This window comes from Sparus aurata, chromosome 14 (assembly GCF_900880675.1).
Source record: "Sparus aurata chromosome 14, fSpaAur1.1, whole genome shotgun sequence".
Lineage (NCBI taxonomy): Eukaryota > Metazoa > Chordata > Actinopteri > Spariformes > Sparidae > Sparus > Sparus aurata.
Genome location: NC_044200.1, coordinates 13975446 through 13995516, shown reverse-complemented (window position 1 = coordinate 13995516; position 20071 = coordinate 13975446). Strand labels below are relative to the sequence as shown.

Below are 20071 nucleotides of genomic sequence, written 5' to 3'. Positions count from 1 at the left end.
TGACAGCCAAGCGTGAATACTAAACATGATTAGTGGCTGCACGAGGCGGGTTGTAAAGTTACAACTGGCCATAAACACTGCGAGAAGATTATCGCATGATGCAAGGCAGAAGCACAAATCTGAAGTTTGTGTGTGGCCTACTGTGGAGGATCGAAACTGCCAAAACCAAAAATACATAAATAAATTTATTTATGTATTAATATACATATATAAATTTATGTATTAATATACATATATGTATTTATTTATGTATTAATATACATATATGTATTTATTTATGTATTAATATACATATATGTATTTTCTTCCCATTGCATCTTCCCTAAATTCATTTATTTCCTCTTTTTTTTTCATTCTTGTTTCTTGTAAATTCTTGCCCATTTCTGCTTCATGCAGTTGAACAGGCTGTTATTAAAAGCGTGGTATGAGTCAACTTTTTCCCCTGTTGGTTGATCGACACCAAAATGCGCAGACCAACTATTGCTCCCACACCGGTGGCATCGACGAGAGCCTCAGGACTACAAGAAAAAAAACCATAAATAAATATGCTTAAAATTTAAGAAGTAAAATGGAAAAATGTGACAGTAAAATAAAGGAATTGACACAAATGTAAATGAATGCAGAAGAAAATTAAAACATCAATTTATATTGTTTTTTCACATCTCTTTTTAACGACTCATTGATGTATTTATTGATTGATTTTGGCACTTTCGTTGCTCCATACAAACAGCCCACCATGAGGCGAGCGTGAGCAAGCCAAGTTCTTCCAGCTGCTACTGTATGTGACTAACGTGCCTAAAAATAATCAGGTCGAATACATTATGCCGCACATACTCCAGGCCTTTAAAACAGCGCCGACACAGTTTTCACTTTCTTCAGACGGCAGCACTGCCTGCTGCTACCGCTCACATACACTGAACACTGATTGGCTGTATTTATAAGCCATTACGTAACATGTTTAACTGCTCCATGGGAAAACTGAGGTGACCCAGTTAAGATAGCAACCTGGCTTAATTTATACAACAGAGAGAGAGGGAGTGTGTGTGAAATTATCAGGTGGGAAAGTCAGAAAAGGCAAGGAGTAACATAAAGACGAGGCAGCGCTGACGGCCTGTGTGATGAATGTACTGGATCCTGCCTTATGATGCAATATATGTATTTTTAGTGACAGTTATTTATATTCATTATTTTTTTTTATACGAGTATTATAAAGCAGACTTGCAGAGTATTTTGGGCCTTCTGTTTTTAGCCCTCGCTGCAGCGGCCCAGGGCCTGGTTGAGAGGATGAAACCTCTTCCTTCTTTGACCGATATAAAAGTTGACTGTCGCCTCTTGCCTCATTCACCACTTCTTGTAACAACGTTTAGTCCTGTAACCCTGAAATAATTTAAAAAGATCTACTTGCTGACAACATTTTCCTAAAAGAAATCCATGGAAATTTTAATGTGCTATTCCATCAAGGCTCCAAGTGACCTTTCCTCCCTCTTAGGATAATCTAACAATCAGAGCATGAGATTTCTGCAACAGGTGCTTATATCGGTTACTTTTACAGATATATCATACTGTGATGAGCTGTATAATTAATCTGAAATGAGCTTTGGCTACATGTGAGCAGAAGCAAATAATCACAGTATGTCTTCCCACCTGCTGCGCCTGTGTGTGTGTGGTGAATACAAATGTGAAACCCTCAAGGTCTCCGTGTAAGGCAGCGAGTGCCTGTGTTTATACCACCTGCTGCGATTAATTAATTGCCATATTAGTGCGTGTGTGTGCGTACATTCGTCTCAGGCAGATCTTCCAGGTGTGAGAGGGGATCTCCTGCTGTCTCACACAATTACACGCACGCACGCACACACACACACACACACACACAGGATGACTGACATGATTGGATTATATGTGCAGAGCTGGTAGGAGACCCAATTAAATTATTGTATTTTTTGAGACAAGTCAAAGTGATTTATTAACCACTTAACTGCTCCGTAGCGCAAGTTAAAGCATCAAACACAACCCGCACACACTGTTTCTCATGACATCATCTTAAAGGAATAAAAACAACGAGTCGCGTCTTTACTTAATGTTCATTTTTACTGATTGATTTCTGCAACATACAAACATTTTGGGCTGTGTGTGTGTGTGTGTGTGTGTGTCTGTGTGTGTGTGTTTACGGTCGGTGACGAGGGGGAGGCGCTGAACGAGAGGCCCACAGGAGGCAATGAGCAAGCAGCAGCGAATCACATCGCTTACGCTCACGCCGCTAATGATGATTGGAGGAGAAAGAGGGGGGAGGGAGGCAGGGGGAGGGCGGGCTCTCACTTAAAGGCACAGGTGGGCTCGTTTTCTGAGATCGAGGCTTGTGTGCACGTGAAGGGGGGATAGGCAAGTAGATGTGCTGGAGAAAGAGAAAGAAAATTGACAACAAAGTTTAAAGGACTGCTTCTGAACACGTCCAAGAGTCCGAATTTTGCTGCTCTAAACCGTCGACAAGTTCAAGATGCTTCGCTGAAGTGATCCGCTCTGCTGTCAGACAGACGTGTTGAGAAGGAAAGGCTTTTTTTAAAAAAAGGCAGAGGCGAGGGAAGGAGGGTGGCAGGGAGGGAGGGGGATAAAAGAGAGAAAAACAGCAGGGGAAGTACGGAGGAAGCAAGAGAAGAGAAAAATAATGAGATGCTCCTTGTCCAGAGCAGGAGATCCATCTCTGCTGCATGTTTTACATTACAAGGAGCGAGCTGAGAGACGGGAAGAAATCTAAAAGTGTAAAGAAGAATGGATGAAAAGAGGAGAGAGAAGTGGGGGAGCAGTGGACTTGTGACGCAACAAACAACCGCGTATACAAAAATAACTTTAAAATACCATTTACAAAAAAAAAAAAATTATTATTATCATCATCATTAATATTATTATTACAATCTTATTTCGAAGCCCGTTGTAGCTATCTGCAAGGGGGGGGGGACTTGGTTTGATCGATCCGTTTCCTCTGCTGATCAATTAAAACAAAACAAAAAGCGAAAAATCTTTTTAAGCATATAATTCCAACATAAAAATAAAAACCCTGAAATATTTGCCCGAAGCAAAAACAAAAGGGCAGCAGAATAATTTACAGTTTGTAGGGGAAACATGGTGAAGGGGGAGGAATCATCATCGTCATCATCATCATCATCATCACATCATGCACTGACTTTCTTACATCTTCTGTTAATAAGAATATTTAAGAGATAACAAAAAGAAAAAAATCTGAAATACTATATACCTAAACTGCCCTGTACAGTTCTTTATCTTTATAAAACAATGCATATACTGTATAGTTATGGCTAATGGAGGAGGAGTTAGCAGAGAACGATACAAATCAGGAGAAAAACAGTAGTCCTGGGTCCCTAGCTGCTGTGGTCTTATTGGATCTTTGTCTCACACAAACAGAGGCAGGTGATTGCTAAACACGGCCGTCAGATGAGAAACAATGCAAGTCTGAACTGCAGAGAGAGGGGGGGTGTTGTAATCTGTGAAATCCTGTAAGAGTTTCAGAGTTTCAGGTGATGCGTAACACTGAGGTTCATTGTGAGTAAATCGACTTGCATGGTCGGTCATCTCAGGGCCTCAGAAGGAGGAGAATGACAACAGAAAACAACAACAGAAAAAAATACAAAAGAAATCAGAAATAAACAGTGGATTTGAGTCCCAAGTAAAAATCAAGAGAAGCCAAATACACACAGAGAGAACGAGAGAGAGAGAGAAAGAAATGAACTGAAGAGAGAAGCCAGATTATGGAGGACTGTCATTGGCTGTCTTCTCTGAGAGGCAGACTAAGGCAGACTCATGGTCCCAGCAGTGAGAGCCACCAGAGTCACAGAGATGATCAGTTTGGTCATTACTGACAGACTGATGTGTTTTCAGGTCATTTAACCCATCTGGCTTTAAACATTGTATGATATAGGTGTCAGACAAAATGTCTGCTTTTATTCTCTTTGCTTTTACTGCGAATCACTTGAGAGGGGAACATCGCTCTTTGGGCAAATCACAGACAACTGTGCAAAGTCACAATAGCTTATCTTTCGGGATTGTGTTTTAAGCGGCTTTGTCTCCGAACCAAAAAGGTCAAAAAGTGAATGATTTTAACTATCTTTGCATTCAGCTTTACTTTCAATCGCCACACTAAGATGTCAGGATGACTATTTAATGTCCACGGCCACAGAATGACCCGATATTCATATGAATACTTTGCCATTTTGGGAAATAAGCGTGTTTGTTTTCTTGCTGAGAGTTTTGTCGGAAAATTGATACCACTCTGTACAGCAAATGTGATGATACTGCGTGCAGTGCATTTAGCTTAGCTTAGCATAAAGACTGGAACCAGAGGGAAACAGCTTGCCCAGCTAATAAAGTCCACCTTCCCACATCTCTACAACTGGCTAATTAGCAATTTACATCTCATTTGTTTGATCGGTCCATAAACAGAAGTGTACAAAAAAAAATTAAAAAATATGCGTGGAGATATGTGCCAATCTATTTCTGGAGGTAGTAACTGCACCCCCTCAAGAAATAGTCCAGCAGTCCGATGTCAAACCAAAACTTGCCGTAGTTACTCTTTCAGTAGTTGTGCAGTTTAAATAAATACGATCAAACTAGCATTAGATGTGCTCTGGAGCAATTCTGTTACCAGTCTGTTTCAAGTCCTTATGCTGAACTAAGATAAAGCCTTGGTCACACTGCGTGACTTTCAAAGTTTGTCAGATCGCTTCAGAATAACTCACAAGTCTGGTCTGGTCTCGCAACCACATTTAAATGATGAGATATGATTTTTTTTCTTCCATAACATATGTCAACAGAAACGAGCGGTTGTTTGATGATGTCTTGCTGGGAAAATACAAGGAAGAGAAAGAAAAGAATATGGACTCCTTTGTCTCTCCTTCTTAACTCCCCTATCCCAGCTCATGTGTGATTTCACTGGTCCCGACACAACAAGATATTTAGCCTGACTGATATTCTTTAGGACGCGGTCGAGGCATCGGCAAGCTCTCGGATCACATCTTTGAACAGTTAAAACACAGCGATGGGGAGCCAATTTGCCTCAGCGCTACAATCTTGTAGTATGAACCTGGCATTAGCGGCTTCTGGCTCTAGCTACATATTTATGGCACAGACATTGAAGTGATATTAACCTTCTCATCTAACTGTCAGCAAGAAAGTTGATAAGCTCATCTCCAAAAAAGTCAAACAATATGCTCTCTATCGTCTACAGAGCAGGACTCTCCCTGACCACTGCAATGACCAAACTATACAAACCTATGACTCTGGTGAACAGGGAGATCAGCGTAGAAACACGGAGCACTAGAGCTGACGATACTGCAGCTAACAGTCAGCTCGAGTCCTTCTGTTACTACATTGATCCTTTGTAATGTAGCACCAGCACATAGAAAGAGGAAAAGAGAGAGAGAGAGTGACAGAGAAACAGAGAGAGAGAGCACCCTGGCAACCTGTACATACCCAACAGAAAAGGTTGCATCATGGGTAACAGATTATCTAGCTTTGAAGATTGTTGTTCATTCAGTAGGAGGAAGCGGGAAACCTTCTGGGAGTTGAGTTAAACCTCAGGAAGCAGCTTCCCACAGTAGCTTTTTTTTTTTTTGATTAAAGATAATTCCTGATTTGTGACGAAAAACTTTATCATTTGGTTTAAAAGAAAACTTCCTGTTAATTTAACACTTTTTTTATTAACATGTACACCTACATCCCTCTTTGTTTAATCTTAGAATGGACAAATATCCATGATGTGTCTACAGCTCTGAGAGAAAAACTCTCAAGTCACTAACAAGAGGAGAAAAAACAGGAATTATCCTTTAACCATGAACAGGAAAACAACCACACTGATCCCGGGTCAGCGTCTAGAGAAGTCAAAACCTCCGACATCAGCAAGCTGAGCAGGAAAAATGTGGGCTTTGTTCTAAAATGGACAAGCCACTTGACGGGCGAGTGTTCGTCTGCTTTTGCACAGTGGCACTTTGAACGAAGGACTGAGGAGCAGGAGGAGGAGGAGGATGAGGAGGGGCTCAGTCTGGAGAAGGTGTTGGCACAGAATTACACAGAAGGTGTTTCTATGTAAAATTGTGCTGTTGTCAGTCTGTGTAGCATCTATCAACTTGTGTGTGGTTTTTTTTTTTGTTTTGTTTTTGGACCAGTCAGGTGAAATCGGTAGAGTCCATCTCCTGGCATCACTGTTGGTGGAATGGCAGACGGACCATTCCATTATGTCCACTCCAGGGGGGGTTCCCGGGGGCCTTTGGGCTGAATGCAGCGGTTACCGAACCCTGGCAGAAGAGGAGGAAAAAGAAGCTCTTAGCTGCTTTGGTTTAAAACACAGCGAGAAATGTCTTCCACCTGGAAGAAGACCTGCTTTCAATTCTTGCCCGTTTCGAAACCATCCAACATTTTCTGCTCATGTAGCCCAAAGCTAGGTTTCCAATCAGCAAAAGCACTGCCACACACTTCACAAAAATGATGACATTAATAGAAACCGTGTTTGTCAGCAAAGTTTTTTGCAAACACCCCCCAAAAAAAAGAAAGAACGAAAGAAAAATCATTACTCATGTGAATAGTATTTGTTGTCTGGTTGAAGCCGGACAGACAACCTCCAGCCACAGAAACATGTTTGAGAGTGAGGACGGCAGCAGACTTACCCACCCAGGTCTGCCTTGCTGTCTGTTGCCGTGGTGCCAGCAGATGCAGGGTCAGCTGGAGATGTCTTCTTAACGCACTCTGACACATCTACACACAGGCAAACACACACAAAGATTAATGGGGTGGAAGCGTCGTGTGGATATCAGTGGTGTTGTATAACGGTTTCAGTGATGTAAGACCTTTGTAAACTGCAGTAGGTTTACTCAAGGGAGTTAAAAATTGTAATTATTACCAGAAATGTATAATTGGTATTTCACTTCAATCTAGTTTATACTAATAATACCAAATACTAAGGCTGGGCAATATATTATTATTGTATCGTTATCATGATATCAGACTGTATGATCTTTACAACATGTTATGGCTTAAGTGTCGTCTTTTCCCAGTTTTAAAGGCTGCACTGCAGTAAAGTCATGTCATTTTCTGAACTAACCAGTCCTAGCAAATATGAAGTGATTCTCGAATTCAGATTTAAAACACAGACATATATATTGTGTCTAATAAATGCAAGATCAAATATTTATATTTGTCCCAGAATATGCTGCAATTTAATGATACATACGGTATAAAGACTGTTGCCATATTGTACAGTACAGTTCTGTCATACAACACTGTGAATATATAATATAAATATTGCATTGACACAATAATTGTATTAGAACAGATACAGTGCACATTTGTATGCCCAATGAGCTGAAATTGGGCTAAACTCACAACTGAGCTTCCATTAGTAAGACTGTAAACTTCTGCGCCTGAAGGCCTTTTTATACTCTGACCGTTTGTCTTTTTGTGCGAAAACAGCCGAATTACATTAAAAGTTTTGCCCTCTGGAGTATTGTTTATGATACGTGGGCTTCTAGTCGTCAGACTTGTGTGCGTAGTTTCAGTTTTTTCGTTTAGGCAATTGAGAAAAACTATAACGCATGTAGCCCCCAGGCTATACCAGCCTCATGACACCTACATGTAAGAGGAATATACACATTAATATGTGTGAACTCTTGCCAAGAAACTTTCACTTGCATGTTCATCGTTCATGACATTTAAAGGCCGTCTATCAGCAGGAACTTAAATAAAACCCCAGCCTTTTCACTCCTTGTAAAGCTCCTGTTGAGTTATATTCATAACAAGCGAAAAAAATCATTAAAGAATTCAGGCTAAACAGCTATTCCCCTTCGATTCTCTGTCACACACACACACACACACACACACACACACACACACACACACACACACACAGAAACTGCTGAAGCATTAAATTGGCAGAAACCATCATCACTCAGCACGGATCAGCACACGCTCACATTTTTCATTTCACCTCTCCACAGACACGTTTTTATCTATTTTCTCCCCTTTCTCCCTCTGTCTGTATCTCTTTCTTTCTCGTTATTACTCGCTCTCCAAGCTGCCCTTTTGACAAATGCTGTCAGTCTTATCGTGCGCGGGCTAATTTGTAAAACACTGAAGGTCTGTTTCCTGCTCTGCTCTGCTGACTAACGACTGTGAGGAGCCATAAACACAGACACACGGGGAAATTTAAAAAAACAAACAGAGACTCCTCTGCAGGCTGATAAACAGAAACAGGCCGTCAGGATGTGTGTGTGTTCATACCTTTATGTGAACCACTCCACTCAGCTGAGGCCGGCGATTTCACCTCCAGAGGGTCTGACGGAGAGAGAGAGTGGGCAAAAGTGAGCTGACGAAAGAAGCGACGACTGATTGTAAATCAAGAAAATCCTTCAGACATTCAGCACAAATCCACTCACATTCACACACTTACAAACTCATTATCCTTCACAATATCCCTCCATTTTTCTTCCTCAGGCACTCACCTTCATCAAACTACCCTTTCCCTCCGTACCTCAGCCTCACAGTGGAGACACTCGGGGCAAAAGGTGCACTAAGGCCTTCTGCTCACCTCACGAGTGAGAGCTAGATCCTTCTTTGATCATGAGCAGCAGATGCTGACAATGAAAAACCTCAAGACACCACTCTCACTTCCTGCTGTGTCGCCGCGCCCTTAATACATTTCACGATCTGTGTGCATCAGTTTCTAAACCACTACAAGAGCAAAAACCAATCCAGTGTCCCAATTCCACACTACACACCAACTGTGAAACTATGAAATGATGCAATTCATGCAACGTTGGATGTCAAACAACGACTTTAGACTCTCACTTTCACCGACAACACAGGAAAAACACTAGAGCTTCAACTAACGGTTGTTTTCATTGTCGAGTAATCTGTCGAATAGTTTCACAGTTAATCAATTCATTTCTTAATCTGTGTAAGATGTCATAACATTTTGAAAAATGCCTGAAGAGCCTTATCATTAATGTCAAAGAATAGCAACAAATCCAAGTGACGTCTTCCAACTGCTTGTTCTTTGCAACCAACAGTCCAAAACTCACAACTCTTTATTCATTATCATAAAAAACAAAGAAAAGCAGCAAATCCTAAAGGCAGGAACACACCAGCCCAACCGTTGGACGTCTGAAGCGTTTGGAGAGGCTCGGACGAGGTCGGGAACTAATATGTTTGGTGTGTTCGGCTCTGTCGGAAGCTTTCAGAGCCGCGCGGACGTTGTCGGATCCGACTGTGCATGCGAAGTCTGAGGAGGAGGGCCGTCGGACGTCTGAGCCATTGGATCCTCTGATTGGTTGTGTGCGAGCTGAATGGCCGTTCTGATTGGCGGTGTGCTGGCGAATCAGCGCGGTGTGTGGGAGGGACGGAATACTGTGTGCGCTGTGTGTTTTTCTATGCACTCCGTTCCGTCATTCCCCGTTTTCATGTTTTGCAGTAGTGGCACCAGACTAGTTGTTACGTCCGTTCAGGACGAATTGATTTGTGTAAGTTTGGTAATGCCTCGCTGCATGTTTAGTATGCAGCTGTTTTTTTATCGGAAATAGTTAAGTTTCGTTTTGATCGAAAGTAAAGAGAGTTGCGTGCATAAGGTTCTCGTTTACAACTCACAACACAAGCGCCACCCGCTTATTGCATCTCGCGCAAGCGCAGAACGTACACGCTACTGTGGCGTAGGCAGCACGTCGAAGCGGTGTGTTCAATGCCACTTTTCTGCCGAACGGGTCAGACAAGAGGCAACGGAGTGGTCGGAGAGTGGTCGGATAAGGCAGTTGGACGTCTGGGCGGTGTGTGGGGGCCTTTACATTTACGAGGTTGAAACAGCAAATATTAACATTGCCGCAGCTTGAAAAATTTGTTTCTGAGGTTTTTTTTTTTTTTTGCTGCGAGCAGCTCAGTTCCCTGGCTGTGGGATCCATCATCTGTGGCTCTTTTTTCCAGAGGTTTCTTCCTTTTTTTTTCTTTGCCCGAACAGCGGGTCATAGGACAGAGGATGTCATTTAATGTACAGACTGTTAAGCCCGCTGTGGCAATGTGATTTGTGATTTTGTGCTTTATACATAAAGCTGATGTGACTTGTGACTTCTGTGAATTGTGGGAGAATAGTGTCCATCAATAAAACACTGAAATGGAGCTGTTGCTTTGGGCTTGCATAATGGTTGTTTTTATTTTATTTTGTGGATTCTATGTGTGTAGTATGGTGTGGGACACGGCTTGTGGCTGACCCTCCTTTTTTTCAAAGAGCACTGCATCTCTGATATACTGTCAACGGTGCCCCCTAGTGTTGTAGCGCTGATAAAGCCTCTCCTGACAGAACACCGAACGTGCTTTTCCTCTTCATAGCGTGTGCTCTAATTTAGTCTATTTTAAAGCACTCCTCCTCTTATATCAGGGCGCTGCACAGGAAGAAAGGGAAGCGGCAGAAGGCGGCAGGGTGGCCAAGTTGTTTCAGAGACCATCCTGTGAAAAGAGGCCCGATACCTGCAATATGCAAGTCCATCTGTCTGTTTGAAGTGAGGATGAGAGACTGAGGCCCTACCTGTTCATACAATGTAAGGTACCAGATAAAATGGGAGCAGAAAATCCTATTCCTCCCTTTTCAGCTCATATCAGAGACTGTGAGTGTAGCAAACAGCTGCTGCTGTTGGTCTCAATCACACAACTACCCGTTACCCATCGCTCATATTCACTGATCCATCCACCTTCTTGACCAGCCATAAAAAACACACCAGAGGATGTATCCCGGAGGTGATCCAGCAACTGGAAACACACCTGTGAATCTTGACCAATGCAAACGCACCTGTGGCCAGTATGAAGGACTCGGGGGTTCTCGCAGGGAGGGGGGGAGGGGAGTCATCGCTGTCCCAGCAGTCTGGGTTAAAAAGGTCAGAGGTCAGATGAGAAGCAACGTTAACAACTGGAGAGATATCTGACTGTAGTCTGTCGTCTACAATGACTTTATATTAGGATGCATCCAGGTAAAGAGCACATCATTAACTGGATTAGCCAATGCATGGTGGTACTAATTGGAGTACTTACTTAATGTCTTTTATACATCTATTAGTAGTAAATAATTAAAGAGTATGTTGTATTCTCATGTCTTCATTCTAAAAATATACAGGGTTCGTACACGTTTTTCAAGGTCAAATTCAAGCACTTTTCAAGCACTTTTAAGGATCATTTTTAAGATTTTCCAGCACCTTATTGCTGGGGTAAAATACGTATCTAAAAGGAGTATATATACACTTATGTAGTATATACACTTATGTAGTATATATACTTTATCACAATTATGTAAATTGTATTATGCTGTAAATATCTAAAATTATATTTCATAATAGCAAAAACTTCAGAAATTAATTATCAAGTCTAATCCCAATTTTGTGAGAGACACAGAGTTATAATGTCAAGCACTTTCAAGCACTTAAACTAAAATCCAAGCACTTTTCAGACCTTGAAAACACAACATTGAAATTCAAGCACTTTCCAGGATTTCAAGCACCCGTACAAACCCTGAATATATTAACCAGTATCTATTTACTTGTTTCTTTGTTGCATTCTTCTTATTACTACTATTGTTGTTATTTTTGTGGTTAAACAATTTTAGGACAGTCATATACTATGATATTTAGCCTCTTTTTATCCCTTAATAATGTTCTGAATATATCCCAAGCTAAGGTGAGTATTCATTGCTATGGCAGCCCTTTGAGTCTGAATTTTACAAGCACTCATCTATAAGGCACCTTTTAATTGATTGTGCGCGGAGACGCAGACACAGTATGTGTTTTCACAGTGGACAAAGTTCATTGCACGCTCGTAACCACATGTACTTAAAATATTGGGCATGGTGTCTGTAACCGACGCTAATGCTGATGCCACAAATCGCAGTGGTTTACGTCGGTTGGTTTCAGGACTATTTCTGACATGTTATCGCTGTGAGAGGAAATCGCCATAAATAGTCATTCACTTTGGGCAGCATTGCCTCACACGCTCCCCAAGCAGTGCTAATACAAATTTGGCGTTGTTTTCTGGAGTTTGGAGATAAATGGCAGGCTGTCATTACAGTTAAGTTGCAGCTTAAAATCAGTGACATGCTCTGGAGTTGTCGTGATTATATTTCCTTGCGTTCTCTTGATCTTACCCTCTTCAAACTGAGCATTATCTAAATAATCTCAGACTATGATTATGCAACGGGAATATGAGGAAATGGACTAATTCACCTGAAAGGATTCAATGACTGCTTTCATTTATCTCTGCCCGACACAGCACTGACATCAGAATCTTGACGGCGCCTGATCTCCCTGATAAAAAGCTACTTATCGTCCAACTAAAAAAAATATGTCTCTTTTTAATTCAAGGACAATATCCAAGAAGTCGTTCTGTATGAAGAACCTTATTATAGAGCAGTCTCCTTAGATTTTTGTTTTGGTTTGTTTGTTTTGCATATGTCTTTAATATAAACTATTAGCCTTGTTTGACAGAGATACACTATTGATTGACCCTAATTGATTTTATAATCTCCTTTCAGTCATTCTAGCTGTGATGGTTGTATCAAATTCGGTGATATAAATACTACAGAATACTTAAATTCAGCTGCCTGTTTATTAGCTACACCTCGCTACAACTAAGTCTACAACTAATCCCACCATTCACAAGGTTATAATGGTCAGTTTATGGTGCTTTACACAGAGCAGTGTTTGTGTTATGTTACCGCCATTCAGTGATATAAATGAGGTCACACAGCACCCCAAACAGCAGCCTAAAGTGATAATTAATGTTGAATAAATACCTCTTAAAAGGTTTCAATAAAAACGGAACATTATGGTCTTCGTGAACATACAATTTATTGCAGGACTGTTGTATTAGAATGCACTAGCTTGGTGAAGTGTACCTAATAAACTGGCAACAGATTGTATATCATCAATGTTTGACTTGGCTTCATCTTACCATCACTGTGTCTAGCTTATTACCGTTGATCTTTTTCTATTACTCAAAATTGTTTTCACATGTCAGTTTTTTTATACAAGACTATGGACTATTCACCTTTTCTTTTAGTGACTTTAATTCATGGTGTCTTGTTTGCCAGTCTATGTGTGCCGCCAGTTGTGTCTTAGAAGAGTGATAAATGAAGAACTTGAACTTGTTTTATGGTTTTCACTGAACTGCCAGCTCATATTTCTAAAGATTTAGACATTTTCTTCCGCTCTGGCTGCCCCCTTTTTAATAAAACCATTTTTAACTCCATGACTAAAGAAGACTGCTGGGAATTAATCATTTGAAGCTGAGAGTACTTCCTGCTGCATTTAAGACTGCCCAAGGAAAAGCCCATAAATCAGCCCAGATTAGTGTAAAATTAGTCCTAATGAAGGCCAGAGTTAGACCATGGCTCATCTAGCTTTGCACCATTTTTAGGAGGACATTAGGTGATTGTACGGGAGGTTAATGTCACCGTAAGCGATGAGAGCAGGAGCCAATGAGGACGACTTGACTGCCTTTCCTCATTTAAATTGAGTGCTGTTAACAGTGCAATTACAAACTCTAGCTTCAAAGACAAAGATAACAGAATAAGATCATCACTTAGTGCTGCTGCTACCAACAGAGGGAATCAGTAACTGTTGAAATAGAGTTCACCTTCTTTTATTAGAATTTTATTGAATACTGAATATTAAAATATGAATTACACTGACGGCTAACTCTATCCTTTAAATGACAATTTCAGTGTCTATTTGATTGTTGTGTTTATTTTGTATTCTTACCTTCTCATTATCAAATTTGCAGATTTCAGCTTCAAATTTTACTTGCAATCTTTGTATATTTAAAATGTTTTACATACCCTTTCCATGCATTGGTTACCCATTCTAACTCTTTTTATTGCTTAAACCTATATGAAATGTACAATAAATATAAAGTTTGACTGATTCGTCGGAGAGAAAAAAAAGCAGCCACCAGCTTCCTCGTAACCAACCAAAGAAGCAGCAATTTGCTCAGTGAAAGTTGTCAACAAGCAGTCGTTAGATTCTTGCAACCAATCAAACAGCAGCCATCAGCGTTTTATATCTGATCACAAAGCGCTACCGCAGCCCAAATTAATAACAATGAGCCAGAAAGCCAAGCAGACCATAAACAGTCCACTTCAGGACTGTGAGGCAAATATCTCTGCATTTAGTTTTAAATATTGGAAATACGTGAGGAGTGCATGATGCATGATACCTGACATCCGAATGGCACCAAAACATTTGGATTTATTTGGGTTATATAGCAGAAGCATGTTTTGTTAATGTGAAACAGTTTTTCAACTGTAAAGGAGTTTTTCTCATTATCAGGTTCATGATTTTATTTTGGGTGACTACCAGAACAGGTTGAGATGTTATAATGCTAAAACAACACAACAGTTATCTCTGCCTTCAGCACTGTATTCCCCCTCTGTCTGAAGTGCTCTGGTTTAGCTCTGGTCTCTTTTGATTGATGTTATGCACCCTCACAGGTAATTTCCAAATATTCAATAAAAATGCAGTTCAGTCTTATTTAAATCAAGCTTTGAACCCATTCAAGATCAAACCATTCCAAACCAACGTCCACGCCAAACCATTCCACATTCCATGTCAGCGCCAATCAGAGCAAGAATCAGATTTCAGAATCTCATGATTTTGAAATCAACGCGGAAAAAGGAGCGATCTCGGTCCCCAGAAGAATCAAACCACATCTAAATCGCTGCAGTCATGACAGTGAGGCCATACCGATGCACAGACAGTGTGACACTGCTCTCTTCAACCCAACGTGCACACAGAGTTGGTGAATGTGTATTTATCAGCAACATGCAGTGTGGATCCTTCACCATCCATCATGCACACATAGTTCTCTGCACACACACACATAAAAACACACAAAAATATATTTTGCTCTCCCTCCCAGTTCGTGAATTCACTCACTTATACAAACACACACAAGCTGTAAGAAAAAAAGAGTGGAGTTGTTTTGACAGATGTTTGCCTGTTAACATTTGCAGCATTCCTCGCAAACCAACCAATTAGTCATACAGCCATGCTTCAAATGAGACTGGAGCTATCTCACTCTGTCTGGTTTCTTCTTGTTCTTCCTTTCTTTCTTTGTGTCCTGTTTTTCCCTCTCTCTGCCTCTGTCTTTACAGCAGTAAAAACAGTACAGCACAGTGTGTGTGTGTGTGTGTGTGTGTGTTGGTGGGTGGGTGACGGATACAATATGTCATTAGCATGTGGTCTGACTGTCCTAGACCTGTCTCCTTTCTGACCCTGAAAATGACTCGACTGACTCGACCCTGAGCAAATATGTGATTAGATCATAAAGACAGGCTGTCAGAGTTAGTCTCTGCGTTTACATGCGTTTCAGTGAGAAGAAATTAAATTTCCCATGAAAACTGCTGGCAGACTGCTGTTTGATTCTGTATATTTGTGTTTTTCCTATAAAAACAGGCAGCTAGGAAGGGAATGTTGCAAATACTGACTGGCAAGTTAGGGCAACAACTATTGATTATCTTTTCGGATTAGTTGATTAGTTGTTTGCATCATAAAATGTCAGAATTTTTTTTCATTTCATTAAACAAAAAACAACCTCCAACTGCTTAGTCAATTCTCAAAATAGTTGGCAATTATTTAAATAGTTGATTAGTTAGTTGATCATTAGTTGATCCATTGATTAATCCTTGCAGATTTAATCAAGTTTCAACCAAATCTGTGGATAAAGTTAGTTTCTGTGTGTACAAGAAAACATTCCACTCCAGTGCCATCATAAAAAGTGTTTCATTGGATGCAAAAGCATTTCGTCTAAGTGTCCAATCAATCATCCACATTTTTTCCAGGACATAACAAACTGTAAAATACTTACAAAACAACCTTTTGTCATTGTTAGGCCAGATACTGGCATATAGCAAATGATCATGTGTGATAAAAAGCTTGAAAATCTGTTTTGATTTCATGGGAACTTTAACTCCTCAGAAATGAACTGAATGGACCCTGAGTGTTTAATCGAGTCATTTAAGTAACGTCTGACCTGACTCCTTATCTCATCCAGATGTCTATTTATCCGACTTCCTTAATTGTTGTTAATTGCTTGTGTCAGGAGAGCAGCCAGTTAGTTAAAAGGAATTAGATTCACTCACTAAATAAAAGCAGCTGATTGACATACTTGCTGTGTTTGCAGAGGGTGACGGAGAGCTCCGCCCTGCGATCGACATGGGCAACACCTTCCTGACCGGCTGCTGGTCTCCATGCTGAGGGGATGCAGTTACCATGGCCGTCGCCGTGGAAACATTAGTGCGACAACCCTCCCTTCCTCCGGACATCTCTCCGTCCCCCTCCTCGTCCGAGTTGTCGGAGTGCAGGGGGTTTGTGAAACTCAGGGCAGTCCTAACGGGAGTGGACGATGAGGAGGACGAGGAGGAGGAGAGGTGGGAGGAGGAGGAGGAGGAAGGTGCGACACGCTCTGAGGAGGAAGAGGAGGAGGAGGTTTTGGGGAACTGTTTATCTGGGCTGTTGCAGGCCTGAGCCCACGCTGCGTGACCAGCCTTCATCTCCGCTTTCTCCCCTCCCAGTGTCTCTCCCTTCTCGCTCTTCACAGGGAGGTGGTTCGGTCTGGTGAGAACTCCGCCTCCGTCTGCTGGACTCTCCCCACATCCGCCTGCTCCTCCTCCTCCTTCAGTGCCCGAGTCCTCTGACAGCGAGGAGCTAGATGTCAGCAGGGATTGGCCAGCTCTGGCTTTGAAGGCGTGGCTTCTTTGCAGCACTCCTGCGCTATTGGCTGAACTGCTGCTGACTGCGCCTGCTACTCCCATGGAGGTGGAAGTGTCAAAACTACGAGGTCCTTCCTGTAGCGGCACCTTTTTTATCTCAATGCTCAGCTTCCTCTCGATCCGAGGAACACCAGAACATTCAACAGAAGGGGAGAGGGGCGACGACGGAGTCTGGCTTTGGCCTGATTCTGACTTTGTCGACGTTGAAGACAATTTGTTGTTGTAGTTCTCGTTGAGATCCAGGTTTGACACCTGAGTCTGCTGTTTTTGACTTTGTAGATCTTGGTCTTTATGCTCTGAGGGACTCGTCTGCTTGTTTGGACTGGGTTCTGACTTGTTCTGATGCTTGTCCGCGTCTTTATTCTGACAGGAAAAGGCAAAGAAAATATAAAGAGTCAAACAGGAGAAATCATCCATCTGTTTCTTTAAAACATATAAACGCTAAAATTAATAGAATTTAGCCTCATACAAAACATTTTCACACAATATTTTCAGTCTTTGTTCACAAATAAAGGGGAAAAAAAATATTTGAATGGTGTCCCTGACAGAAGATTTATGTTACTCACCTGCGCCTGTGTATTCGCCATTACATGTATGACAGGTCTGGGGTGGTAGCGGTCGTTGTCCTGCCGTACGTTGGTGACGGTGGGGAAGGCTGAAGGGGGAGACGGGGTCAGAATGGGAGGTACAGGGTGAGGCTCTGGGGGCTGAAGTATCTCCTCCTTTACATCACCTTCTGCCTGGGAACTAAAGACAGACAGAGACAGAGAGAGAGAAAGTGAGGTCAGCTAACAGCAAGAAGGAGCCATCTTGATATCACACATTGAGAGACGGAATCTTTAATGTTCTTTAATAAGACATCTCTGTCCCAGAGAGACCAAAATGTTACAGAGACGCTATAATTAAAATACCAAACTCAAAGCCAGATACATACAGTGAGAGACTGACTGTTAGGGAATCTTCTCATTCACACGCGAACATATCTGGCTTCTACGCTATAATACGAGTTGCTTGAAGTACAAAACTATTCACATTAAATAAAAAAGGAGTGCCTTTAAAGTTTGGTTTAATGATGAAAAGGCAAGAATTGCATCACATCGGGCAGACAACTTCCAGACATTAGGACATCCATGTTTAAATTATTCTCTGTCTTAGAAGTAAGAACTGATGAGAGTGAGATGATGAAACTGACTTATACTAAATTTATACCGTACTTGGGCAAAACTAAAAGGGAGTCTCTGTTCATGTTGTGTAGCTCAGAATTTTACCACTAGGTGGCAGAATTTTAAAGAGATCTAATGATACGCTGATAGTATGAGACAAATTACATGCGCTCAGAAGTAACTGTCTGACAGCTGCGGCCCATAGTTTGCGGATTTTGAGGTGGACATGATGTGTTGATGTTAAACTGAAAACAGAATGAATCACCACTGAGTACACGACGAATTTCCCAAGGTGATATTTAAGTATCATACTCCTTTCTCTTCTACTGTATCTATTCTTTCCTGTGCGGCCGCTTACATACATGGTCCATAGCAAAAAGGAAGTGTATCAAAAAAAAAAGACATATTCAATTCTCCTTTTATACAAGACCTCATCTTACCGCCACTGACTTCTACTGTACCGTTACTATTTTGCCCCAATGTAGAGAACTGTGTGCTAGTAATGTGCGTCTTATTAAGGCACTTATAGATAAACACAGCGTAGGTGTGTGAATAATATACAGGATGCTGAGGTTGTGGCAAAGCGAGGCCACACAGCAATGGAAAGTATAACTATTATGATTTTGTTCCACCCTACAGAATATATAATTTACATATGCATACAAATATATACACAGCAAGAACAGTGAAAGGATGTGGTGACATGCTAAATGAAGAGCACATGACTGAAGCAAGAGCTGACATAGGACCGCACATGATGCTGTGAGGACACAAAGAGAAGCTGCAGGCTAGAGGAACAGGGGATTTCCTTCTCTTCATCAACTTCTGAGTTGCAGTCGAACAATAAAAGGCTTCCTCGTAACGCCTCAGCGTTGCGATCATCGGCTGACGATGTAAAATTGTCTCTTCTGGGTAAGATAATGGTCATATTTGCCTCCACGAACACCATTATTCCTATGGAGCTTCCTTTAATGAAAACATAAATTATCTTTTTGAGATTTTTCTCCTTCTATATTATCTTCGTTGCCTGAGCGAGCATAAAAAATACTGTTTTTAATAATTACACGGATGACGATTCCCACTGGTGGCGACTGTCTCCCTCTAAGATGAGATAAATGATCCCTGAGGGGGAGCAGAGCTATTACAGGAAAACAAATAAGTAGAAGCAACGGGATGGATGAAATCGAGGACATCCGTGAAAAATGGGAGTATGAATCGAAATATTATGTGGGTTTACATCAAATGGATAAAAGAAGCAGTCGAGCTTTGGTTTACATCAAAATAAATCTGTTTATCTGTAGAAAAATTAGGAAACTTCAGTGAATGTTGTGCGGATGATCCGTAAAATCAGGTTTTCTACATATGTGCATCAGACAAACATCATTTACATTCAACCTTCTTTTAATTTTACTACAAAACGTCAGCAACCCTGCAACACAACCGCTGTACCAAGAACTGGATCTTCATAGTCGATCTTCGTTTATAACTACCTTTTCCTTGTTTTCCATCTAGTTGAATAATGTTAGTGTGGCTTTCACCTCTTCAACAAGGTAACCCGCCTCGTTAGAATCATGTTGACGTTTTGGAACGGATTCCCTTGACTTGTAATGCGTGAACAGATGTTCTAAAAAAATAAATAAATGTTTTAGTCACATCTATTTTAGAGCTGTAAATGTTTTATTTATTGCTTCGCCGGAGGTGAAATTTTTTCTTTCTGCAGTTTCTGCTGTAGTTGTAGGCAGATGTTTTTGTTTATTAATGTGTTTGTAAACAACTTTAACAAGTCCTGTGGGCTCCAGTAGTGGAGGCTGCTGTATAAACACTAAAGGAATATCAATATAGAGAACAACCGTTGAAATAATAATAACAATGTCATTATAGGAAACATTTTGCATCTTGAAAAATACTATACATTGATGAACACTACCTGTCTATGAATATATCAGTCATAGGGATGCAACTGACAGTAACTGACAGTGCTGATTAACTGCAGATTCATCAGTTATTTTTTTCAATTTGCTTCTTTTGTCCAACCAACAGTCCAAAAACCAAAAAATCGCTATCCTAAATGACACAAAATACAACAAATTCTTACATTTAAGAAGCTGGAAGC

General features: G+C 41.0%; 1 protein-coding gene across 4 annotated transcripts in view; it reads right to left on the bottom strand.

The window, feature by feature from the left end:
- Positions 1-2069: 2069 nt before the first annotated feature.
- ptpn12 (protein tyrosine phosphatase non-receptor type 12) overlaps positions 2070-20071 on the bottom strand; it is a 50105-nt gene continuing 32103 nt past the window's right edge. Inside the window, exons 13-18 of one of the 4 annotated variants that reach the window (XM_030439845.1) lie at positions 17362-17542; positions 16192-17158; positions 10832-10903; positions 8281-8334; positions 6672-6759; positions 2070-6302 (exon numbers count right to left, since the gene is read on the bottom strand). In XM_030439845.1, the coding sequence (XP_030295705.1) occupies positions 6293-6302; positions 6672-6759; positions 8281-8334; positions 10832-10903; positions 16192-17158; positions 17362-17542 (1372 nt within the window). In that variant the 3' untranslated portion in view covers positions 2070-6292. The remainder of the gene's footprint in view (positions 6303-6671; positions 6760-8280; positions 8335-10831; positions 10904-16191; positions 17159-17361; positions 17543-20071) is intronic. The other 3 variants (XM_030439844.1, XM_030439847.1, XM_030439846.1) reach the window with 3 other exon arrangements.